The 27548-nt window shown below is 39.9% G+C and overlaps 1 protein-coding gene across 9 annotated transcripts in view; it reads left to right on the forward strand.

Annotated features, from left to right (window-relative positions):
• Window positions 1-27548, forward strand: part of LOC131694076 (potassium voltage-gated channel subfamily KQT member 1) — a 1057856-nt gene that overhangs the window by 764991 nt on the left and 265317 nt on the right. For 7 of the 9 annotated variants that reach the window (XM_058982447.1, XM_058982448.1, XM_058982449.1 and 4 more), the window contains one exon: window positions 21361-21551. In XM_058982447.1, coding sequence (XP_058838430.1) covers window positions 21361-21551 — 191 coding nt within the window. Of the gene's footprint in view, window positions 1-7407; window positions 7456-21360; window positions 21552-27548 lie in introns of all 9 variants that reach the window. The other 2 variants (XM_058982446.1, XM_058982454.1) reach the window with 1 other exon arrangement.

The raw sequence follows: 27548 nt of genomic DNA on the forward strand, positions 1-27548 counted from the left end.
GAGGAGTTGTCCCACTCACGCTGCCATCTGGCGACCGAGGTCACCCTGGTGCGCTCGTGGGCTCCCCTATTTCCACGTAGCTCAAAGCACTCCTCATCTTCCCGAATGACCAGCCCGACTGCCATCATGCTCGCTATCACGCAGGATGCATCGTGTGATACCGTGCGGTAGGCAGATATCACTCTGAGGTACATCACGCGGTAGGTGCTCTCCAGCTTCTGTAGGTAACTGGTTACCCTCAGTGCTCTTGACCATGACGGGCCGCCGTACCTGAGGATAGATACGGCAACGCCTGCCAGTAACCTACGTCTACTGGCGCACACCTTTGAGCTGTTGGACATCATTCTCGATAGAGCCGCAACAGCAGTCGACGCTCTCTTGCATGTATAGTCGACATGGCTGCCGAAGGTCAGCTTGTCGTCTATAATGACTCCGAGAGACTTCAGACTTCGCTGTGAAGTGATCGCGACTCCTCCCACATGGATAACTGTTGTGCCGACTTGCGGTTGTTGACGATAACTACCTCCGTCTTATGATGAGCGAGCTCCAGGCCTCTCGCGCTCATCCATTCCTCCACCGTGCTGATCGCGTGTTCTGCGGTTAGTTCTACCTCAGGAATTGACTCCCCGTAGACCTCCAAGGTTACGTCGTCAGCAAAGCCGACGATCTTGACTCCAGGAGGGAACTTCAGTCTCAGAACCCCGTCATATATGAGGTTCCATAGCACCGGGCCTAGGATCGAGCCCTGCGGGACTCCGGCGGTAATCGGAACCCTTTTCTGACCGGCATCGGTCTCGTATAGCAGTACGTGATTCTGGAAGTAACTTTCCAAGATCCGGTACAGACCCACCGGTAGGCTAAGCCGGTGTAACGAGAGCGCGATGGCATCCCAGCTTGCGCTGTTGAATGCGTTCTTCACGTCAAGTGTCACTAACGCACAGTATCGAATACCTCGCCTTTTTCGTTGGATCGCTATCTCGGCAGTATTTATCACTGAGTTGAGAGCGCCCACTGTGAACTTACCCTTCCGAAAGCCAAACTGGTTGCTTGACAGACAGTCCGTACCTTCCGCGTACGGGGTTAGCCTGTTGAGGATGATCCTTTCAAGCAGTTTGCCAGTCGTGTCGATCAGACAGATTGGTCTGTACGCCGATGGGTCGCCTGGCGGCTTCCCGGGCTTCGGCAACAGCACCAATTACTGCCTTTTTCATCTATCGGGGAAACGGCACTCGTCAAGGCATCTCTGCATAGCTAGCCTGAACATGTTCGGGTTCGCTATGATCGCTGCCTTGAGAGCGTTGTTTGGAACTCCATCCGGCCCTGGAGTTTTGTTCATTGCTAGGGATTTAGCCACTGCGAGTAGTTCTTCATTCGACACTGGAGCCACCATTTCGGCCGTGCCCGCACTGTCTCGTAGTGCAGGTGGCCAGGGGCTTGTGGCTCGAGACGGGAAGAGTACTTCGATAATCGTTGTCAACCGGTCCGGAGACCGTTCTGGGGGTGAGGAGCCCCCTTTGGTCTTGGCCATCACAATCCGGTAGGCGTCACCCCACGGATTCGCGTTGGCACTCTCACACAGGTTGTCGAAACACGCTCTCTTGCTGCTTTTAATGGCCTTGTTAAGGGCCAATTTCGCAGCTCGAAACACTTCACGGCGGTTCTCTCTTGCATCCTCGGTGCGAGCTCTTTGTATCCTACGTCTAGCTCTGAGGCAGGCTGACCGTAGAGCTGCAATCTCGGCACTCCACCAGTATACCGGGCATCTACCGTTTCTTGGCAGTGTTTTTCTCGGCATAGTGGTGTCGCACGCGCGTGATAGAAAAGCTACCAGCGCATCCCCGCTTAGACTGTAGGTGTTGGCCTCCAGTCCCAGGGCCGCGGTGAAAGCTTCGCTGTCGAAGTGATTGGACTTCCACCCGCGTACCTGACAGGGATCTCCCGCCCTCGGATGCTGCACACCATAGTTGATCTTAAAGCGGATTGCTAAATGATCGCTATGGGTGTAGCCTTCGTCTACCCTCCATTTCATGCCTGGAGCCAGACTCGGGCTGGCAAATGTTACGTCAATCCACGCCTCCACTCCGTTTCTACGGAATGTACTAGCGGAGCCATTATTAGCTAGCACAGTATCGAGTTTCGCAAGCGCCTCCATTAGCGCTTGACCCCTGCTATTTGTACAGCGGCTGCCCCACTCCACTGCCCAAGCGTTAAAGTCTCCCGCTATGACTACCGGTTTCCGGCCCACTAGGTCCGACGAGAGCCTGTCGATCATCTGGTTGAACTGTTCTATTGGCCACCTTGGTGGGGCGTAGCAGCTGCAATAGAACACACCTTTGATCTTGGCAATCGCCACACCCTCGGCGGAGGAGTGTACTACCTCTTGAACCGGGAACCGTCCCGTTGTACAGATTGCCACCATTTCAGACCCGTCCGAAACCCAATTGCCGTTGCCGGCAGGGATGCGGTACGGGTCTGACAAGAGGGCGACATCTGTCCTCGACTCCAAGACCGACTGCCACAGCAGCTGTTGGGCTGCTGCACAATGGTTAAGATTTAGCTGTGTGACGTTCACTGCTTCTTCTTATTTGCCTCACCGAAGGGACACAAAGGTCCGCCCATAGCATGTTTATGGGCTTGCTTCTTAGCGGTGCAGATAAGGCACTTGTACGCCTTGGTGCAGCCCCGCTCCTTATGCCCCTCCTCGCCGCGGCGACGACATAGTTTGCTCCTGTCTGTGTTTTCGCACTCGTAGGCTTTGTGGTCGGACTCAAGGCACCGATAGCACCTATCCACTGAAGGCGGCTGGGGTATGCTAATAGGGCATACCGACCAGCCGATCTTCAGCTTCCCTTTCTCGGTTACCTTTTTGGCATCCGCCTTCAGTAGCCTGAGGTAGGCTACTTGGGTGCCAGAGGGTCCATCTCTAAATCGCACCGAGGCCCGCTCGATTGTGACGTCGCATTGTTCCTTAACGGCTGCGACGACATCTTTTGCGGTCGTGAACTCGTCCAGATGCTTGCACTGGAGAGTCATTTCCGCCCCTAGCGACCTGATTTGGGCGCCTTCTCCATGGACCTCTTGGGCCAAGGCCTTGTATACCGCACTAGATTGTGCGCCTCGCTTCAGCACCAGGAGCATTTCTCCCGTGTTGGTGCGTCTCACGCTACGCACATCTTGCCCAAGGGCCGAAAGGCTTGCGGTCGCCTTCATCGACTTTAGGACATCGGCGTATTTGTCCTTGTCGGTTTTTAACCACAAGGCCTCGCCTCTGTCCTTGGCCTTCTTCGCGGGCCGCGGTACCTCCGGTGTCGGTGCCGGCTTCTTCTTGGTGACCAGCGTCCAGGGGTTTGGGTCCCCCTGCCCCGGTCGCGCCGGGTTGCTGGTACCAACGCTCTGCTCAGCAAGGTCACTCTCGCCCTCGCTTACCTCAGCCAGACGGCGTTTGGCCTTAACGGTTGCACGCCGTGTGGTGTCGGTTTTTGCACCCTCGCCTGGCGACTTCCTAGGGCGCTTCACGTTCGACGACGTCTTGCGATTGCCCTTACCCTTGCCTTTTCCCTTCGAGGGGAACTCGGCCGCCGCTTCGAGCGACGTGGCTGCTCCATAGAAGGTGAAAGCCACTGTCTGGGTGCACGTATCGACCTTCACTTTTCCCTCCCTCTTGGAGGCCACTGTCTGGGTTTCTCTGTCGGACTTCTCCCGACATTCCACCCTCTTGGCATAAGCCTGCTGTTTCTGTCTTGCGACACGAACAGTTTTTCGGAGTTCCAGGAGACTCTGTTTTAACTCCTTGCTTATATTTTGCTTTGCGCTAGAGTACTCGATTATTGAATCGAGCTGCTCCACCACTTTGCGCATCGCAGATAGTGGCCCGTCCGGTGCGTTGGTAGGGCTATTTCCTACCGATGCTGGGGGGTCACTGGTGCTTTCAGATGCAGCACTCATCGCTCCACTACTCTCCCCACGGGGGGAGACCTCGCCAAACCACCTCTAGCGAAGGGGTTTGGCACTTCCGACTGTTTATTTTTGTTTTTTGTTGACTCCATGTTTAAACCCACGAGTAGCACGAGAAGAGATGTCCGCCACGCCAGAGCTCCGCATTAACGTGGTAAGGGACGCTTACTGTGGGGGTTGCCCAGGTACCCCACAGGCTCCGTTAACGATCGAGCATCTTTTTCACCCCCTCGATCACTCATCCCTCGGCACGGGTCGCTTCACGCCATGGAATTGGGGTTATGACCTACCTTGCTTTATGTGGTGACCTCGGCCCAGATCATCACAACCATCCTCCTTTACCAGGGCTTTGGACCTGTAGCTCTGGTTCTCAATAGTTCCATGTACGTATATTATTACAGACATGCCACTATTGAGATCCGTCATTCGCTAGCGGAGCTAGCTAGCTGACGAGTATAGGGTAACGAAAAGGTCGTTTCCCTATATGTACTTGGCAGCGACCAGGAGCTTCTGTGCATTGTGTGAACTGTTTGGATTTAGTGTCTAACTGGCGCCAATTTGGTGTTGGATTGGATATATCGTCTAACTCGCAGCAAGTTTATGTCAGTTACTGACGAGTGGAACATTGAATACATTCTTATAATCATAATTTACTATGTCATTAAAAATTAAGAATCTTTCCTTCCTTCTGTTATAAGTAGTCAATCAATTGCTTCAGTTTTTGTGCAAATTTTATTAACAGAGATTATATTACATTATATTGATGTCATTAACCGTTATATATCTGACGCGGTCCCATGTTTTATCCATAGCTGGAAATTGACACTTTGTGACGTCCTAAAACTTCACTAAATCAAGCTTTTGGGTTTATAATATTGTTGATATAGTAAGGGGAGCAGAGAAAGGGGATCCTGATTTTTTTTTACTACATAACAGGCCGACGTGGGTACCCGGGAACCCACAAAACTGTGATGCCAATAACTAAGGTAATTTCCAACCGATTTTGATACTTTTGAGTGTTTTGGATTCATGAACTCATCCACCTTTGGATTTGGTAAAAATGAATCGGGTTACTTCATTCAATTCCCGGGAATCCAAATTTCCGGAAGCAGGTTCTAGTGCTGATACTATTTGTGAACTTCAATGGAATGCGAGCAATATGGGTATCGAAATTCTTGGAATTGCATCAATAGGCTGTATTTCGTGGTTTTGGAACCATTTGGTGATTTGACCCCGGAACGGATGTTCCGGAGCAGGTTCCTGTGAGGCCGTGAGTGGCCATTCCATTCCAATTCCATTTTTCAAATTGCCATGGGGTCCCGTAACAATAAATAACAGACTTCCAAGATAATATGAAGAATTTACATACTCATATTGCTAGGACATTATTAAAATTTACAAATCATACCCTAGTACTGGAACATTACTTCAGAAAATCTGGATTACCAAGAACCAGGTCCATTCATCCGGTTCGATTTCCTGAATTCAAAACATCCAAATTTGTCCAAATCGGTTAAAGGAAGCCATAGTTATGAGCATTTCAACTTGTGGATACATGGGTACCCTCGTCGGCCTGTTAATGGTGTGTTTTTTGTTGGACACATAACGGTTAAAGATACTCAAATAATAATAGAAATAATAGAAAAAATAATATAATCTTTCTCTACTAAATACAAATTTACGTTTTGATGCATCTTGAACCTTTGCTCACCATTCTCCTTATGAGTATTATGAGTATCAACTACCCGCTTAGTTTCCAAAGATATTATCTATCCGATTTATCTAACGCAAAATTAAATACTCTATTGCACTTAACAGCCTATCTTCCCTGTTTTGTTCAAACATGTGAATTTTTTGTTTTAGTGGCCAATTTTTTAAAATGATGATTTGTTGTAATTAAAAGAAAATCTTATTAAGTGAAAAGGGAAATTTGATGAAGGTACAGAATCCTCTGCAAAATGTTTGTGTTATGTCCCAGAATATATTTGAACGTAATAGTTTTTTTCTGGATATACATGTAAAAGCATGAAAAATGTGCAAATTGTATCATTTTCCTGTTCATATACCTACCTTTAAATATCTTTAAATAGTCAGTTAGATAGTACATCCATAAACGAAAATGTCACAAAAATGGTGTGTACGGTTTAATGACTGGTTGAGACTGACGTCCCGGGTTAATATATCTGTTCTGGACCACCTGCAACTTTAAGACTATTTCACTTGAATTTCAGGACGTTGCAAGTAATACACGCAATGCACTATACACCTTTTGGGGCCAAAACATAAATCATAAGTGTTTTAGTAATAATTTAATTTACCTACCATCACATCATAATTCAGAACGGGGAAACTGATCGAAAAATAAACAAGTGGAAGGTGCTTACAACACACGAAAACAGTTCTGGCTGGGATTCTAACCTGATATCCTTCGCGACTTCGGCGCTAACACATTACCTTAGCTCTGAATGCAGAACTATTACTGTGCATGAGTAGTGAGGGTATTGAATCCTCTCAGATGACAAAATCAAATGTCTGTATCTAACTAGTCATCGTTTGAAGTCAATCCCCGTCATCCTACCTAGCAAAGGACTTTTATTTCTACTTAATTTTCATATAGGTACAAGAAACAATATTAGTTACTTGTGCGCACAACTCATGCACAGTGACAACTCTGTGTCCAGAGCTGTACTGTAGAATAAGGTAAAGTGTTGGCGCTGGAGTCGCTGAAGATGCAAGGTTCGAACCCCAGCCAGTAGAGAGGACATTTGTTTTCATGGGTTCTAATCTCTGTGGAATAGCGTATTTCATTTTTCGATCTATTTCACTGTTACCACTAACTTAGTAAGACTTGTATTGACGACTTAACGTGCAAATCACTAACACAAAAACCAATATTAATTCAAAACTAAATGTGTTACATAAATCACCATAACAAAATAACGCATTACGAAAAATTTGCTAATTCCTTTCGATCGGCTGCCCAGCAAGCTTTGCGAGGAAAAGTTTTCTTAATAAATATTAACCTTAATCAAATTGCCTGATCATGTTTACGCTTATTTTCTCCACTCTTCTTAGTCTTGACATTAGACTTATGAATATAATAAACCATCTATTTGATGGAACATGCCTAAAACTACTGATTTAGCTTCATGAATAACTCAATATAACCTTATATCGATTAAATAACGAATTATGCTCAACATACTAATCATTATTGTTGTATTTTTTTTCTCCCCATCACCACCACCACCACCACTATCTGTTCATCACCTAATACCCCAACCCACGAACTCATGTGTCGCTCATTCTTCCTAAATGTGCGTGTGATTCAATGTGCTTCTGGCTTCCAAATGTGTGCTTTCTGCGAACGGACTGAACAAACTGATGCCGTGTGCTCAAATAAACTAAAAAAACACCTTTCTCCGTGGAACCTCGAACGACCCCCGGCTTTAGAACCAAACTGGAAGCAGCCGAAAAGCTGGCCGCCTCCTCCGCCGCAGCGTAAGTTTTACCGACATCCGTTTTTAGTTTGAGTTCTCCTAGAGAAACGAGCTGAGCTTTTGAGTAAGAAATAAAAAAAAAATTACATCTGCTATTCTCATAGATATAGATAGTTCTCTAGGGAAACAGCAACTAGTTCTCATCTGTTACAAACTTCACCACGTTCTTGATAGTTCGCTAGTTCCGTTGTGTTTCTAGTTCGCTGCCTCAAGTGAAATAAAATTTTGTAGACATTTCAGTTTTTTGCTACGTGTTGCATTCTATTTCGCCACGTTCAGGTGGATTTAGTCTGCGGAACGGAAAACTAACACCGGAAAGTACGCGGGATACTTTCCCACTATCGCATCATGCTATGTACTATGAAATGAATTGGAACGAAAAAGTGGAACTGACTTGTTTGTTTCATTTGTCACGCTTCACTCTAGAACAGAATATTATGTACGACAACTATCCTTCGCTAACTCTTCTGTAGTCTATAGAAAAAAAAACATTAGATAGAATTATTTTTGCTTTAGGTACAATCAACAATAATAAAATACTGTGTAAATGTTACAAAACTATCCAACACTAAACTAATTTAACTTTGTTTGTCTCTACTCAATTAGTTGTGTTCAATAGACACACATTTGTCGCTTAATAGTAGATCTATGCTTTCATTGACTGATTAGTATGTAGGTTTTTACAGGAGTTGCAGTTGTGTTTGGTAATTGACAGTAGGTACATGTTCCGCAGGTTTGAAATCTTCTCTCAATCACTGCTGTTGCAGACAGAAATATTAACGTGTCCGAAAAAGTATTTTTATTAACCCTCAAAAAGGCAAGCTAAAATTGAAGCATCGCTCCTACCCAGTTAAACTCATTCCGGAACCGGTTCAGATTTCTGAATGGAGTCATTATGGATTCCAAATCAAATACAACAACCGATTCCGACTCAATCGGTTTCAGAATCGGTTGTTACATTTGAGTTGGAATCCATACTGACTCCATTCAGGATTCCGAATCAAATTCCGAATGGTTTGATCGGGTAAGACCCAGTGAAATTAAAAGCCTCTTTTTGCCGTTTTACCAGTGAGAGAATCGAAAGACCGAAAACGCCCAATCAGTTTTGTTTCAAATTACAAGTTCATTGAAACTAGGGAACTGTAACTAGCCGGGCCTCTGAGACTCCTTGCCTTTTTGAGGGTTAACCCATGGTTACCCATGTAACGAGTCAAAATAAAAGCGTAGTTCCATTGCGTAAGTTAATCAAATTCCGGTGGGATATTTCTCCGTATTCGTTCTCAATCGCCATAAACATTACGTTGTATCATTCTAGTGAATTCTGGCGAATAACAAAAATAGAAAAACATGAACATGAAAAACCATGTTGAATGAGTATAGTAACGTTTCATGAATTATGTACAATTTACCTTCATTGTTTAAATTCACAGGTGTTTAAAACACCACTGTAGATAGATTTTTAATAACTATAAAGTTTTAGCTATACATGCTAAAATTAAAAGAAATGTAGTAGAGAATAATTAAGTTTAATTCCATCAAATCATTATATGCTACCTTTTGCAGAGAATATTAAATAGAAATAACGCAAAGTCTCCATACAAAATTCACTTTTCACTGTAATTAAAAGATCAATTTTCTTCCTTGCCTTAATAGCAAAGTAGCCACGTCTCTCATTCCCTTGGACCGGCGTACCCAGTCTATGACTTGTTGCGTTTGTAACAGCACTGCACCCACACTTTAGCGGCAATGCACACTGGGTCACAAACCTAGATTGCCAAAAACCTAAAACTTCTTATACTTACGACCTAGCGATATGCGATTTTTGACAAAGTTAACTACAAACTTTTCTTGTGGTCAAGATTGAGTGCTCAGCTTTGTCGCTTAGATAAAGCACGAATCTAACTTTTAAATGGTGAGTTCTAGAGACATGGTATTCTTGAAATAACAAATGTAAAAATAGTACCATACGGAATATCTACGGACATCCTTAAGGTGGTGGGCTGTCACTGCTTTTGTGGAATCTATCGCGTTTGGCAATTTGTCGATTTAGATGTCGAAAACCAAGAAAAGGTTACAAAAAGATTAATTTAATGGACCTGTATTTTAAATAAATTATAAAGTAAAGAATTCTTTGATGGTATTATTTAAAAGGTTTTTCAATCGAATTTTCAAAGTCACTCTTTACATTGAAATTAATAGACCACGGAATTTTGATGCTTACATTTGTTTTTTTTAGATGAACAAATTGGCAAAAATACGAAGTCGTTATATGCGAGCGCCATCTGTGTGGCAAAATTTTGACAACATAAGAAGATAGAATTTTTTGAGTCTGACAAACTCTATCAAATATCTCAAACGAGCTATTGATTTTGTCTTCCTAGATTGCATCTGTGCCCCACTGTGCAATCGGCTATAAACTGAACTGTTGTCGTTCTTCACTTTCTTCGAGCTTTACAAGCCACATTACGATTTGGAACGTAAATTGAAATCCCACCGGTGGTGTTTGAATGGCAAAAACACCGGAAGAAATGATGCTAGTTGGTGTGCAGGAATTAAATAACTTTTAATTAAAAGTTAGACTTTCGCAGTACGGTTTCACCCGGCCAGCCTCCCGTCCGGCGGTGAATGCCCAGGCACAGGTAGCAACGGTGGTCAGTTGAACGAGTTATCTTGATACAAACTACCAAAGTGAATTGTTACTGCTCTGTTCGGTGTGCTATCTCCGGAACGGTAAGAGGAACATTTCCTGTATGATTTACGAGAGAAAGGGAAAAAGTTGCATTCAAAGGCGAACAGATAACGGCTTGTAGAATATCTTATACTGTATACGTATAAGTGGCGAATTTACTGACGCAAGTATACAAGATACAATAATTCAACAGATTATATACCGCTACAAATTGTTAAAGTTTGCTATTCGTATTCTGCAAATCCCCATTTATTATAGTGAGAAATGAAGAAAAGACACTTATAACTTCTTATTCAGTGCCATACGCTCTACATTTAGTAAAGAAACTCTAATTAGTCTGTATGTAGCACATACCACAGTTGAGGTTACAGGTCTATCAAATCAGAACGATTTTGAAAGAGACAATATATTTTGTTTCCAGCGTCATAATTCTATAGTTATAACAAAGTGTGATCAACAGGTACATATAACTAGTCAGAATACCATACATTTAACAATGCTAATGAATCTCATAGCCTACACCTCAGAAAGATATAACCAGGGAGTACGTATATTGTTCTCAGTATCATAAATATGTCTCACAATATGCCTGGCTTGTGAACCTACGACGCTGTGTTCATATTAGCTCAGTTCAATAGTTTTTTTTTCAGTTTTGATCATTTAGCTTCTAGACAGATTCATCGGCAACGCCTTGAACCGAGATACGTCGCAACTGGTGGAAATCCTTGTAGTACTTTAGGAACGCTCTGTAAAAAAAAATATTTATTACTCGCTCAAACCGCTATCCTAGTTAGATTTCTACATCGTGCTCATATCTGATTTAAATTTCTCTTTATCTACAATTTTTCTACAGTTCCGAAATAGGTGATAATAGTCAAACAATATCCACAATAGTGAGGCAACGCATGCGGTATGTGCCTTCTAATACATTGTTGCAAATTCAAGTTCCAACTAGATACTTATAGGAAAGGCATTCAAATCGCAGACCGAATAGTCTGAAACAATCAGCGATTGTTCGGTGAAACATAAAACAATCCAGGACAAAGATTTGTGTTTTATTCAGATTACATGATCTCGTTCAAGTAAACGGCATGAGGAAATATGGAATAGTAACAAAATAATTCATCTTTGCACTATAAGCACCGCTTTTTCATTGTTTTCAATTTACTAAGGACGGGAACGACCACCCTGTAAATTCAAAGATGACATTTTGACACAAAACATTTATTTTGCATTAAAGTCAACGTTTCAAATGGAAGTATCCCTTCAACTTCAGGACAACTACAATTTGTTACAAAGCGTTACAAACATTTTTCACAAAGGACAATATTCAACAAATTTACTCACAACGACTAAAAATATTTTCCTTGTCAAGTATGGGGCATCATTTGGACAGTGTCCACAAGCGGCTACTCTACACTTAAAAGCAAAGAGCTTCCCGTGCACATCGAAACCAGATTGAACAGTGAAATGTTTCAGATTGGTGGCAGCAGGGTGGCCAGCTAGAATTCCTTAATATCGGTAGGGTCACTAAAAGTTTATTATTTATGGGTAGGCCGGGTTGTCCCAAAAACGTAGTATTGACATAGAATTGTAAAATACTGACAACACAGATCTCAGACCAACCCAAAAAATGAATGTTGAGTAGGATGTGTCCAAAATCAATAAAAATCGGTAGTTTTCGGTAGGAATAACAAAATATCGGTAGTTTTGCCTTGGTCGTCTGTGAATTGGTAGAGAAGACCAAAACCGGTAGGACTACCGATAAATCGGTAGGTCTGGCCACCCTGGGTAGCAGATCGCCAGAAAACAAAATAGGAGAGAGAGAGAGAGAGAGAGAGAGAGAGAGAGAGCAAACGATGAGCAGTGACAGTTGATGGGAGTAGGGGAGCCCGGGGCTAGTTGGCGGTTGGGGAAAGTTGGCGGAATCCCCTTTTCTCCGTTTCTATTAGTCATATAGCGCCGTCTCTCGTCGTGAACCTCAAGTAATATGAAACGCATTATCCAATGTGTTTTTGTTGAAAAACATTTTGTTTTGTAGAATTTCGGCCAATCGCATGAAGAATTTCGAAAATTTGCTTTTGAATATGGAGTACACGTCGAAGTCAAAATGATGGGGTATTGAGACTGAAATATAATGAAAAGTGTCGAATAATATACAGTTTTATTGAAAAGACAATCGGCACATTTCATAAGGACCACTGAAGTAATCGAATTTCCATTTGGTTGCTTATTTTCGGGTATTCCGCCAACTTACCCCATACATACCGCCAACTTACCCCGAGGCTGGGGTAAGCTGGCGGCTTTTCCGCGTCACATATTTTTGTCTCTAGAAATGAAGACAACGCATCAAACATTTTCATAAAATTCAATCTGCCCTTTCATGCAACGTGTTCTATTTTGCAAGATTTACCAAAATCAAATCGCTAGAAAATGAAAACTGAAAACACCGCCAAATAGCCCCGGTCTCCCCCAATCTGAAGTGCTGATTAAGATGCTGAGTAAAGGCAGCAGGCCAGAATATGCTAAATTCAAATGTTGAGTATCGGTTCGAATATTAATCGCTGAATTGTCAGTGTAAATATGACACATTTCAAGAATCTGTAATGCATGAATTCGTTCGTATTGATTTAAGATTTGTGAATGCCTTTAAGGTTTGTACAGTTTGATCGGAGTCCGACTGTTTGAATTTTTTGTACCTTTGAATTAGTGAGCGATGACCGGACAACCGTTATTTTAGTTGCTAGGTGGTTAATCTAATATAAGAGCTGTCGCATCCCGTACAAGGAATGCGATATATGACATTTCGTCTTAGCAGCTTAGATGTTAGATCATTCAAATTTGAAAAAAGAAGAGCATTGGTTTTGCTGCACTTGAAACTTAGAACCACATTCTTATGGTTTCTTTTAATGGTTCTATCAAGTGCACGGGTGAGGGAAACTACGTGATGTAACGTATGCGGAATAAAATTTGGACAAAATTCAAAAGGCAATTTTTTTGAAGAAAACCATTTATTAAATGTTCTCTCTGTATGAAAACATTTGTCAGCTTATTAACTTAATGTAGAAAAAAAACTTGAGCCCATTCGAGAAGCTTTATGATAGTTTACAGGAACTTTTTGCAAAGGAGTCAAAAAAAATGATGTTGGCATATTCTTAATTTCTTTCTTAATTTTGATTATCACGTTTGTTTGTTTTAGGTCAAAAATTATTGGCATATACTCTCTGCTTCAAATTATTCCAGAAATCCTCATTTGGGCGAAATTTTGGTACATTTGGAGGTTTATCAGCCTTTGGTACAAAAAGTATGTCGTAATCCTCCAATGCGCCAAAACCTTTTTTTTTTGGCATAATAGCTAGGTGCCAGATTGGGCGTTCGCTGCCATTTCGTTCACATGGTATCTCCTAGCGGGTCGAAATTAACACTGGATGTTTAAAATAAGTGTGCCTAGAGTATGACGTTTAATATGATGCCTTGCTACCGGTTGCATTTTTGTTTTAATGCTGGAAGCGTTGTCCAAATTTCATTCCGCATACGTTAGGGACCTGAAGATTTTCAGTTCTCCATCAATCGCGTTTTAAATTTCAGTTTGTGTTTTGTTCACAAACCTATTGACTTAACATTGATATTGTTTTCAATGTGTAAGGGTTTTTGATAATAAAAAATTGGACAAGTTGGTAATTATATCAAAGTAGTTTTACTTAAAAGGTCATTTGCTCGAAAGCGTCTTACAGTCGTTTGACCTAATGGTAAAGATAATAAAATTTACATAACAAGGTAAATCTAAAATATAATAGTGTGTCTCTTTTGATGTAAATCTCATGCTTAACGACCCAAGAAAACGCGAACGATACACATTTTTACATCTACTTAAATTTAAGTTTTACATGCACTTAAATTTAATTCGGACGCTTCTTTTATGTGCGTCTTGTGAGACGTAAAAATACATTTTTTAGCTGTTTAGGAATGGGTCTGAAATCAGTTAATTTGCCAAAAATAAAATTAATACTATTTACAAATCATTATCCAAAACAAAATTCAATTCATTTAGATTCACTAATATACACTACTTTATGAAGCTCATGTAACGAATGAATAGTTGTATAATTTGTGATGTTGCTGTTCTTGTCATTCCATATCATAGGTCTGATGAGATCCGTAAACGTCAGTCAACGCCATCCGAGCAGTTGTACTGCTACTTTTCGTTGTAGCAAGTCCCACGCATCTTTCACCCGTGAACGCTTTCAAAATTTATGCTGCAATCTTTCGACCGCGGTGCGCGGTGGGGCTGTTGGTAAATCGATTGCCTTGTACGCAGCGCATATGGGTTCGAGTCCCGACCCCGCACATAAGGTTAGAAATGTTTCATAAGCGATTTTTCTAACCCGAAGAGGCGAATGACCTTAAGGTTAAAACCTCTATAATCAATATAAAAAAAACTTGACACCATTTTACATTGAGATTTTTACCTTCCACTTTCGGCTCCTGTGTGTTATCCACATAGAGTCGGCGGATACCATTTACGGAACTGTTCTATCTAATTTGTGGAGGTATGTGCGCAAGTTGTTGAGAATCAATTTCAAGCAAGGAGTCCGGAGAAGAATTTGAAGGATTGGGATTATTATTGGGCAGAAAGGAGTTGTAGTAGGGCATGGAATCGAAAGTCCTGCGCACGACTTCGGAATAACTACCGAAACTAAAGTGCATCTGCTTGACTCGGAGAGTGAGTGCTAACTGTTATTGTTATTACGCTCGTTCTTATGAAGGAAGCTAAGATAAAGATACCAATTACATTCCATGCATTGAAGACAGAATAATTGCCAATATATTGTGGAACACTGCCTATTACAGCCAAAACATGTTCCTTGCACCCAAAACGAATCTTTGGGAGTTGAAATGCATCTGCTTTTTTCGCTCTCGAACTATGAGCGAAAAGCTCCCAAATGATGTGTTAGTGTTCAACCAATCTCATACTTGTGCAATACAATATCGTTCCTCATAGCTACACGCTGTTTGCTACATGGTGCAGAGATAACTTGAATAACACATACCAACGTCCCCATGCTGTCCCATTTGTGATCGTTGCTGCAATGATGAGAAGTTTATATAGCTCATTCGAACGACTACTCATACTATGTCGTTATGGCCTAGGGTGTATATAGGCGTTTTAGCGAGTAGATGTTTGTTGGTGCCAGTCCTGATGCTACCCGCTAACCTTTCTATCTAGTAAGGCTTAGTTCCCAACGGAATATTAACAAACAACGGGAAAATGGTATAAAGCAAAATGTGTCAATGACGATAAGGTAATACAGGCGGCGGGGAGCCAAACGATATTATTTCACTCATCATTAGTTTGAAGCTTATATATGCCGTTTTACTACTCATCAAGTGTATGTAGTTATGGTACAGGTAGTAAAGAGGTGTTTTTAGCGAATAGAAGTTTGTCGGCTCTAACCTAGATATCTGATGGCAGATTTTTTTTTTTCGTAGAATTTTCAGGTCATGAGCTATTTATAGCAGCGGAGAAAGAAAACAAAATGCAGTACAGCAATGAAGATGAGATTGCTTGTGGTGTTTGGAAGAAAAATACGAAACCAAATACTAACAAAGTGTCTTTGTGTGTGAGTGTGCGTCATCGATTTTTTTTTTCGTGAGTGTTGCGCTCATCTCGAACTGTGCCCGAACAGCTCAATGTTCAAAAGGGATTGCTTTTGGAAAAAAGGGAAGGCTTTTGGAAATGAGATTCAGAGCTCAAAAACAGAAAATCTGATCGCGACATTTTGGGTGTAGCGCATGTTTTGATATTAGCCAAATACAGGGACATAAATAAATAAATAAATTATTGCATGAATTGAAAAATACATAAACAAGTAAACGATTAAAACGATGCTCAAGTCTATGTTATTTTACCAATTTCTGTGCAGAATTCACTTCACTGTGGGTATGCGAACAATGGAAGGAATGAGTTTTTTATTTCGTTTATTTGGCACAGCTCATTACGTTAATTGAAAGGTGCCAATTTGATTTTTGTTTCACAATTTTTTAAAGCTATTGGCTAAACATTTTTTAATTTACAACAGAATCGAATTACATTCTATCTTGTATTTAGCAATATATTGAACTAGAGGGATCAAATAAATATTTAATCAGGGATAATTTAAATCTAGATAGACACGTTACTATTAAAGTTTCTTTTTTTTTGACAAAGCGTGTAATACGGCAATTTTGCTAAGAAAATTATAGTAATGCATCAAAACTAAATGAAACACATTTAAAATGGCGTTTTAAGTGGATTCATTTCAACACAGTGGTATAAACTGCAAGGTGAAAAAGAGGACAATAAAAAATAGAAAACAAAGAGGCGAATGACAGATTCAGCCCGGGAAGATATCATAATCCGGAACAATGACTGGTCCACCAAGAACTTCCTTCTTCAAATGGGCCCAGACCTGCAGGTCGCTCTTCATTTGAAACTTCTAAATTGCCAGTTAATACAGACACAATGGTGAATAAGAAGACATCACACCAGGCTTTAGGTGCGAATAGGCACCACGCAGTGTTGATAAATATCCGAACTCTAAAATACCTTCGACCATCAATGGTTCTTAGTACAGTTACAAAGCTCAGTTTCTGAAGAAGGGGAAACGGGAATTATGTTGAAATTGGATATTTATCACTTTTAACTGCTGTGTGTCCGACAGGGTACCCTGGTAGTTATTCAAATTTCAACCCCAGAAATTCCAACATCCCCCCCCCCCTTGGTTACAAACTAATACTTACACCTTGGAGGAATAAAATTGAAGTACAGTAAAAAGAGCGAAGATGAGGACATGAGCAAGGGCTTTGGATTTGTTTACTCCGCAATAAAACGCTCTTAACTATGATATTTACTACTAACCGATTTGGACACTGCGCTGAATTGTATGTATTCAGAAAATCAACTTAAGCAAAGGTTAACAAATCTCTATGCATATATTACTATTTTCTATTATTCTTCTTATATAGTTTTTTAGTCGGTTTCTGTCCGCAATTAGTGTCTAACACCGGCACCAGAGAGGTGACTGTACCACCTGGACCCAAGATATCAGCCCATCAACGTATGGGCCTGAACCAATGGCTTCACTTTCCATTCTGAAGAAAGACGTGACCACAGATTTTTCACCTCTGAAAATCACAACGACCTCAGCTGGGATTGAAACCAGATCGAGTAGGATGAGTGGTGACCACGCCTACCACTCAACTACCAGCTCATAGTGGTCACAAACGTAGAAAAGACAGTCAACAGTATTTATAACCTTCCGATGATGTTTTTGTGCTTAGGTATCTTCAGCAATGTTTCAAAAAACCTGAAATCTGAATTGGTTAGCACCTGATTTTTTCTTAAGGGGTGCTCAAATGTTCAGAACATTTTTTTTAATTAAACAATGCAGAAATATTTTTGCTTCTGCAACCTTGTAGAACAATTAATTTGGAATAAGTTATCTGAAAATACTATTTGCCTATTAATTTATTTGGCTGCTATATATCCATAAATTGGTAGGGGTACCTTAAAACCAGTTTTTTTCCATTGTTTCACATTCAATGTAGCTCTATCACATAGGTGTATTATAGAAAGTTCCAAACACTAATAAATTACATCATCTTACCTAACATTCTAATTTATTTCAATGGCATGTTATGGAAATGAATGTATTGCCATATGGAATATTGAGAATATTAAAATACAAAGAAGTCTCGAGAAAGTCCCGATCGCTAGTTTTGCATACTTATACAACATATTACAACAAATTTAATCGCGTTTATTATTAGTTCACAAATTTTCAAAATTTTCTTTCCTGAAATTTTTGTTTTTATCTCAAAATTGGCATCCAAATTTATTGATGTGTTTTGCAAAGTTATGCAATCCACTGATTTCTAAACCTCTCTGGAATAAACCTAAGCCATAGAAAATTATCGTATAGGGAGAACGCTAGAAAACTGATTTTAAAGTACCCCTACCCCTATATCGTCCGTAAAAATATAAATACATATACTCAATGAGATACAGCAATTCAACAGCTATAACTCGACATTGTTCTCCTAAACCTATCTGCTATGCGACATTCGCCTAACGTTGCAAACTCAGCTTGGTAGGCTCTGAAGCCGGTAATAATCATTACTATAGACGGAGATGATTGGTGTCTCTGCACAGTGAAATTAAGCACACTTTTACATGTATCATCAACGTCGCATTCGAATGAAAAATCGATTGTGTTAGTACTCGCAGTTGAACTTCTGGAAGAAAATACAATCCTTTTTAATATATTTTTGATGTTTGGCCGACATTTTTGCGTTAATAATCAGACAATTAATTCACTTGGCTGAATTATTTTAATAGATGACTTAAGGAAAAGCAATACAATTTCGCAAGTTTCACTAACTTCTAACTAACTAGTGAAGCTATACTAGTCTGGAGACGTTGTAATTGTAGATGTTGAAGAAATCTCTAATTGGTGTATAGAAAAAAAAACAACTGAGGTGGAAGTTAAAGCCGGACATATGTTGGCTTTCTGAATTGCTTCTGCGTTGTGCTTTATGTACACACGAATTATGTATATTATAAAAGTTTGGCTTTATAGTGTTTCGGATTCTCCTCGTCAGTAACTGACACCAACTTAATGCTATGTTAGATAAGTCCAAACCAACACCAAATTGGCGCCAGTTAGACACAAAAATCCAAAAAATCACACATCTTGCGTGAAAGCTAAAACGACTGGCTGTTCATGTTTGACAATGAGGAATATTGAACCGAAACCGTCATTTGAGATGAGGCCTAAACGCCTGGTACTATACAAAAATGCCCAAATGAGAATTTTTTTGGACCAGACTAAAAACATTTTTTTGGCAGAAGGACCGAGACATCACTCGGTACCAACTAGTTGTTTTAGCTTTCAAGCAAGATGTGTGATTTTTTGGATTTTAGTGTCAAACTGGCGCGAATTTGGTGTTTGGACTTATCTAACTTTAACTAGCATTAAGTTGGTGTTAGTTACTGAGGAGAAGAATCCGAAACACTAAAAAACGATACTTTTATGCAAAAAGTATTGTGTCTTTATGCACAAAAAAAACTGTTTTTGGTCTTGTCCAATGATGTTCTCGTTTGGGAATCTTTGCATATGCATAATATGCTTTCATGTTCGTCTCTTAGATAATTTTATCCAACTGCATTAACCTTTTCATGCGAGGTGCATATCCTTCATCAACACATGCTCAATTCCGGAAATAAACCAAAAGAAACAGGCAAGCAATTACTAGGATGAAGTGCCTATTTTCACTCTACTAAGCAAGGTGCCTCACTAATTCGTTAATTTCTCGCCCTAAAATCAATGGAATACGTCAAAATTGACATCAACAGCTTTGCTTCGTTGTTAAGAATCAATGTAATAACACAAATGCACTGAAAATAGTGAAATTCTCGTGTTTGAGCGCAACGAAAACTCGAATCGCGTGCCTCTATTGTTACGCTACCATTTGACTCAATGCGTTGAACAAAGATGGCAGACCCTGCTCTAACCAACGGCTTCAAATGGGAAAGAAACATGGCGCAAATGGGCTCATCACCCTACTAGTTTAAGAAGCGAACGGTGACGAACTAAAACATAAAACCAATCAAATCAATTTAAAGTCTGCCAACATAACTGTATTGTAATATCCCTAGATGCTGGTTTGCGCGCCAAATATTATTTCGTTTTCGCGTCCACGAAACTCCTAATGTACGTCGGCTTACAGTTTTGACTGGTCTGTTTGTAGTAGCAACAAGTTTTATTTTAAACCAATAGATCTCACTTCGCTTTTCCTTTTATTATTAAGATGATTAACAAGAACAGATGGTTGTAGCTCAAAAATTTAATGGAAATGGGCCCAATACCATATTGTCGAATTTTCTATAAGCATAATAACAATAAACCTGCATATAGTTGTTATGTAATTAATTAGAATAGAACAGTTCCACAAGCTTCTAAACAATACAACTGGTATGTAGACTTGAATGAACAAAAGTTGATGTCCATACTAGTCACAACCTCATCCTGTATACCCTCACGTAGGACAATGTGTGAGAGTGTGAGATTATTCACAGTTATCAGTTTGATGTCCAGAACGCATACAATTTTTCTAGTGACCCTTGCGTGTATCTCCTGACCTTATTCTCAACAATTTATGCCCCTGTACCACATTCCTAGCCCATGAGTCCATCTCTTCCTGCATACGGTGGCAAAAAAAATCAATCCCACACCGGTTTCAGTTTCATTACTTTACATTATTTTAATTTAATTTCTGTATGTTTCCTGTGTTTTCTCTTTTTTACTTCCATGTGAAACTCACTATCGTAAATCACCAATCAAACGAAAAATATCTCCATCGTACCAACGTATATTAATATCCTGGCAATCGCTACGCTATCGATGTTATATTGCTAACTTCGCCGCTGATGAACGGGAAACTGTTATCAACTGCTACTGCACACGCTGTTCACCTGTATTTCCGGTCTTGGTCGATGACGTTATCATCCATCACTGCTGCCAATGTTTATAAATTTGAATGGCTACCTGCATTCATCAACGTACTCTCACAAACACACACACATTAATCATCAAACATTGAACCAACATACCCCTGTGGCGCTTGGTTTGTATATACTGCACTATCGACGACCGTTCCACTATTATTTCCGTTCGCACACACAAAACCACCACGCGTCAACATTCGCCGCGATGAAAACTTCTGGATGACCAACGAAAAATCATAAAATCACCGTACGAACCTAACATTGTCGCCGTTTTGCCGTGGCCGGTCCGTCACTCGGTCGCGATGACCCCATCAAATCACTTCCAACGCCAATGTAACTGTTTTGTCAATATTGAACCGGTGACCGCGTTCCCGGTCATCTCAAACCGACGGACGGAACTACTGTGTACATAAACTTATGCTACTGCTCGATATAAAATGCGTGTGCTACTTACTGGCTTTCAATGTTTTTTTCTTCTATTTGTGTTTCTTCTGAGCAACTTTTCAATATTTGCTGTACATATAATTGTATTTGCTTTGGACAATCTCAAACCATCAAACCGCACAACACCGAAAAAAACACTCATGCTACAATAACATCCACACGTACAAAATTAAAAACGTTCCCATTATTTTCCGAAGAAATGGACTAAGTAATATTTCGCTTATTAGGCGGGCGTCCTCGAGCTTCAAGCACAACGCCTCGTTCGTGGCCCGGCTGCCGACGATCCGGCGGCACAAGAGCCAATCGCTGCATTCGCCCGGAAACGCGAAACCACCGAGCGGCAGTGGCAGCGGAAGCGGAAGCCGTTCTGGCCGCTGCCCACGGGTGACGGACATCAACGCTTCCTCGGAGAATCTCGGTGAGTAGAGACGGGTGGGCGCATTTTTCAGCGCGTCCTCCGATGACTGCTTTCGATTCAGGTGCTAGTTTTGGCATATTTGATTTTTTTTATCTCACATTTTTCCTTTACTAATACTGCTATCACTGCTACTATTACTACTAACTAATAACGATCGTTTCTCTCTAATATACCTGAGGTTTCACCACTATTTAAACTTTGGAATATGAAACGAAATGCTTTAGCTCTACAATTCCAATCGCTTGGTTTATCACGCATCCGCAAATTAGTGGTCATTGAAAATAGGAACGTTGGATATTGGTCATGTTAGCTATCGGTTTTGTTGCTTATGGGATGATTTTTGCTTTTTGCATTAAAGGTTATCGTAACCACAATAGTCTCCAGGAAGGTGTGTGTTATTTTTTAAACATTTAATCTGTTTCACAAATATTTTTAAAGACATTTTTGAATTTATTTCTTCGAACTTCTTCTGCTTCGGCTTTAAAAAACGATGCTTTAATCATGCAAAACACTTTCATTATTTCATCTTACTTAGCAGCTTACTTCAATTTATTATAGTAAATATCTTAAATACCATAAACTAAAGTCCCTGGCCATATAATAACATTTTTCGTTGATTTATTGCACTATATCTCAACAGAACCATAGGCGGCTCCAGCCCGCAACAAAAGGGAGGGAGGGGCCCGCCACACAGTGACAGGTCTTCGAACAAGGACCGTACAAAACCATAAATGTTAGTTAATATGGTTGAAAATGTCTGGCCATTGGGCCGAATGGACAATAGGCCAAATTGCCATTAGACCGAAGGCCAAGAAGCCGAATGCACATTAGACCAAATGTTTCATAGAGGGGGAAAGAGTAACTCAAACTCATCATGCGAATCTTCCAAGATTTGTTGGCTTGAAATAGATATGCGTACCTAGATTAGACAATTCTAGAGAAAATTTTCAATAGGACGTAAGTAACAATGAGAGATTCTCTTTGAGGTCTTTCTCTTCTGTTCATTACTCGGCCATTTCAACATTTACTACTCTACTCTTTGCATAATATTGTAGTAAAAACCGTCGGCTTTCGATATGTACTGGAAAATTAGTACAACGTGTTGTAACGACGTCGTAATAAACGAAAGAGAAAGTAAACAAAGAGAGGCTCTCAATGTTACTTACGTCTTATTGAAAATTTTCTCTAGAATTCTTCTTACTGTTTCCCCAGTGCTTTTGAATTTATACTGTATGTGATAATAAACGATATTCAAATTGTTGTGCTAATTACCAAACGTGCCAAACTTATGCGAATTTGACGTGAAAATTCGTGACTGTTTACTTTTCCACCCAATCGTGTCATTGTACCCTACAAAAACTACGATTGTTATTCGGTTTCCTAGAGTCCCGTCATCGCAACTGCATTATTTATTCGGTTGAGATTTAGCTAAAGTGCCGGTTACGGCATGGCACTTTTTTCCAGGCATGTTTTAACAGTTCACATTCCTTCGAACCAAACCGCACCCGCAGTATGCAAACGTATCACTATTCCAGATGACGAAAACGGACGAATCCGGCCTTTTTACTTAGGGAATTTCTCCACGCGTCCAGACCTTTTCGGAAGACACCAGATCTCAACGTTTCATGCATTTGTAAGATTTTTGGCATAAAAAAGTACGATATTCTCGATTTCTGAAATGTGACTAGTCGGAAGCGACGTCCCCTCGCAAGCAAACCTGTGATCCAATCGTTTGTCCGGATTATTCAAACATTGGGTCTATGAATTAGTTCAAGGGGTTATGTACAAAATTGGGGCTCAAAAAATCGAAACAATCATAACATACAGTACAGTACATACTTTCGAAAATATTTGTGCACAATTCTATCTAGATCAGAGCACTAGATTCCAAATAACAGCCATTCATAGTTCGTTGGTTCCACGGCTGTAGTGGTTAACACAAAAGTTTAAACATTAAACATTTAAAAGTTTAAACATTATTTCGGAATGGAGTTTTATAAAAAGTACAGTTACGGTGAACGTGATATCTCAAAAACTGTTTAACCAATTTTCATAATTTTTATTTTGTAACCCGTCAGGGTAACAATTTAGCACTGGGTGGAAATATACCCTTTTTTTTGCGTATACACTCCGTAAAGTGTATTTTTTACGTAAAATTATGCTCACCGCTGTTCGGTACCGTTCACAATTAGTTGTAAATTTTTGTTCATTTTCGCGTTTGTGAACGGTTTTATTCGTACAGATAGGTTAGATAATTTTTGTTTTATGTTTGTGAATTAGTAACATAGGGCTTAGGTAGGCTACCGCTCTCCTCTTGCGAAAATTCGTGTGCACTGGTTAAGCTGCTCATCGTTGACAGCTGTGCGACAAGGCGTTTGGCGGTTTGTGATAGTCGAGTGCGGAAGGCGGCCATCGAGTGAGAAAGCAACGAACCACGGTAGTATTCAGACGTCCATAAGATTATTGTTTTTTTCATCGGGACAGTTTCACGCCACCGTAACGAAAAGTTTAGTGCGCGTGTGCGACGGTAGATTCCCGTCGAAAGTGCCGGCCCGTGGTTCGGGCGCGTAAGTTTGTGGTGTTGGGTCGCCGGAGAAGGGAAGCTAATTGCAAAGGAGCCATTCGCTTCCCCCGGCTAACAAGAGCATTGCTCTCCTCCACAGTTAATCGCAAGGGAGGGCGAAGCAGGTACGACAACGGATCCACCTGAGGTAGTTTACTGCGGTATCTACCAGGGTCATTCACGGGGAGTGAGTGGACCCGGCGATTAGTCGCCCTGTCGCTAGGGAGGTTCCAACAAAAGAGCCTTGCTCACCTCCCTAGCTAATCGAAAAGGACCGCTGCCGGAGCAGCCGACAGAAACAATCCCGATACACGGCCGTTGTTGTCCCGGCCGGAGGGAACCCGCCAGTAGAAGCAGCGCACAGTGCAGCAAAGGAGAATTGGAGGAATAAAAGTTGGTAAATTTAGTTTATTTGTTTACTTTTTTTGTTGTGTTACGAAAATCCGAAATTCCGCCCTGAAAAGAAGGGTACGCCGGGCAAACAAGAACCCGAGTAGTGGGCAAACCCCTACTTACAATTTTACATTGTTCGCATTTACTATTTCGTGTACTTGGCCTGCGTTAAATCAAACCGAACTAAGCGCCATATTTTTTTCTGGAACCCCGATAAAAATATATTTTGAAAATATGAAGTATCTGAAAAAATAAATAATATTTCGCGAATTTCAAGACACCTCGCTGAATTTATTAGTACAAGTTTATAGTCCCAAGTTCCCTCTAAATTCATTCATACAAACTTACCCTTAATTAGTTTGTTGCAAAGAACTGTTTTCAAAATTGTCATTTTCTCAAGGTAAAATAAGAATGATTCGATTACAAGTCAAAAATGTATATCATATTTTTCCCAAAGCCCTTTCAGAAAAATTATTATAGAATTAGATTTCATCAAGTTAAACCAGAGTTAGAGATATTTTAAAATTTTGAACTATTTCTGCAGACCAATTTTCGATGCCCGTTTTACCCCACTTCCCCTCAAAGTAGGATTGTAATATTTAACCGAAGTCTATCTCACATATACATAAACAAACGCTGAAATTTTCCATTAAAATCGGAGAATAGTAATACGACCAGTGACAAAATTTTGAAAAACTGAATCTTAAGGGGGGGTAAGGGTTTCAGCGTGAAAAAAAACACTTTTCTTTGCAGTTTTTATAGAACTGTGCGTAAAGTGAATTGATCAAAACTTTTGTATATTATAATATAACATTTTAATAAAATGCTATAATTTTTCCATGCAAAAATGTCGACAAACGACTCGATGACGAAGCTGTTTGTAGAACGTCTCTGGAGAAACATGATTTGCGGTCTTACCTGCCATTCCAAAACTACTTAACCGATTTCTTTCAAACTTTGCATACACATTCTATGTAAAAATACCTATCAGCTACGTTGAGTATTTGAGATAAATTTTCAATTAAGGGGTTTTTTACTCATTTTAAACAAAAATTACTATTTTTCACGAAAAATTCCGTTTGTCTAGAAACCGTGTTTTTCAGATTGGTGAGCACGATAACTCAAAAACTAATCAGCGGAGTGAATTGATTTTTTATGAGAATGCATAATATATGTAGTAGACCGGCAACAATTTTTTTCGGAACACTGCTAAATCAAACGGTAATTGGCTTCACATAGCATTTATCAAATATGAGCTTTTTCCGAAAACTCCAGTTCACTCACAAGAGTTTTGAAGTTTGTATGTGAAAATATATGAAAAATAGGCAGTAGCAACAATAAATTCAATACATCATGCCAGTGTTATCTTGTGCATCTCAAAATCTGCGGATATATAGCTTAAGGTATAAGGATCAACATTGCCGAAGACTGCAAATTGATCAGATTTTGCAGTAAATAGATATTTTCATATAAAGTTATGTATAGCCTCTCTTTCTCGCACTTTATAAATAACTTTATGGGGGATTTTCTAATCAATATGCAGTCTTCAACAAAGCTGTTCGTTATGAAATGAGCTACGCGACCATAAGTTTTGAGGTATGCAGAGTTACTGTGGATTTTTTGTATTGAATTTTAAGTTTTTATTTCCGAGTTCACATATATATATATATATATATATATATATATATATATATATATATATATATATATATATATATATATATATATATATATATATATATATATATATATATATATATATATATATATATATATATATATATATATATATATATATACATATTTTTCTAAAGAAACGTGAAATCTCTTGTGGGTAAACTAAACCTATTGGAAAAAGCTCATATTTAGCACATGATCTGTGCATCCAATTACCATTTGAATTAGCAGTTTTCCGAAAAAAAAATGTCAAACTGTTGCCTGTCGACGAACCACAGAAAACTGAATAAAAAAAATTTAATATTTTGATGAAAAGTGAGCGGCACTCCTTGACGTGGATACGGTTGGACGTCTACTCTTGGAACGCTCGTAGGTGTAGCTCTGCGTGGCTGAAAATATTTTGTATTTTGTGCACAATGAATGTATAAATAAATTTTAACATTTCACAAAAGATCCATTGTTGCCTTGCCTTAAAAATAACTTTTGGATTGAGCACTTTACACCAGACGCCCTACTAAAAGAAACTTTGCGATCGTTTTTCCTGATGAAGTTGGAGTACCAACGCGATTTTTTTACGTAGTAGTCACTTCGACTACTATTCTTTTGTGATAGTCCCCCTGTTTGCTATATATGTTATAAACTACCTGAATCCATTGCACAGTGGTCCAAATCTAGAATTTAGGATGACAAAAACATTTGTGACTAAACTAAAAGTTTTGTGAAAAGTCTTTTGAAGGAAAAAAATTATTTAAAAAGTTATAGTAAAAAAAACTGAATATTTTATGGACACCCTATCGCACAACATTTTAATAGGTGTAAAATAAAACCAATGAAGTTACAAATATCACGTCTTCAGCAAAGTTGCTTGAAAAGGGTTGTACTACAGTGTTTCGGAACAATTGATTGTTCTATCTCTTCTTATTTCGAAAATAATTCCAGATCTTACAAACCATTAGGACCACCCCAGTATCACCCATCTTAAAGGATGCCCCAATTAACACTGATTATTTGTTCCGAAGACATCAAAGCTCTAGAACCAGCAGCCTAGTCACAAATGTTTTTTTCATCCTAAATTCTGGAATCGGACCACTGTGCATTGTCACAGGATGAAATGTTTTTGTTTTATTTTGCCAGCTTCTACGGTAATATATCGTCGCTGTTGTGCTTTCTTATGACAAGCGACATTTAGCACATTTCGGTAAAAACGATTTTTAAAGTTTGAGATTGAATATTTCGAAACTTACAAATGGCAGAAACAAATCAAAAGAAGAAGATCAATATAATTGAGGCTTCTATCGGTGCTGTATTAATCTCTCAAATATTACGAAGATCGGTTGACCATGTTGTTAGTTTTTACTATAAAT

Source organism: Topomyia yanbarensis, chromosome 3 (assembly GCF_030247195.1).
Source record: "Topomyia yanbarensis strain Yona2022 chromosome 3, ASM3024719v1, whole genome shotgun sequence".
Lineage (NCBI taxonomy): Eukaryota > Metazoa > Arthropoda > Insecta > Diptera > Culicidae > Topomyia > Topomyia yanbarensis.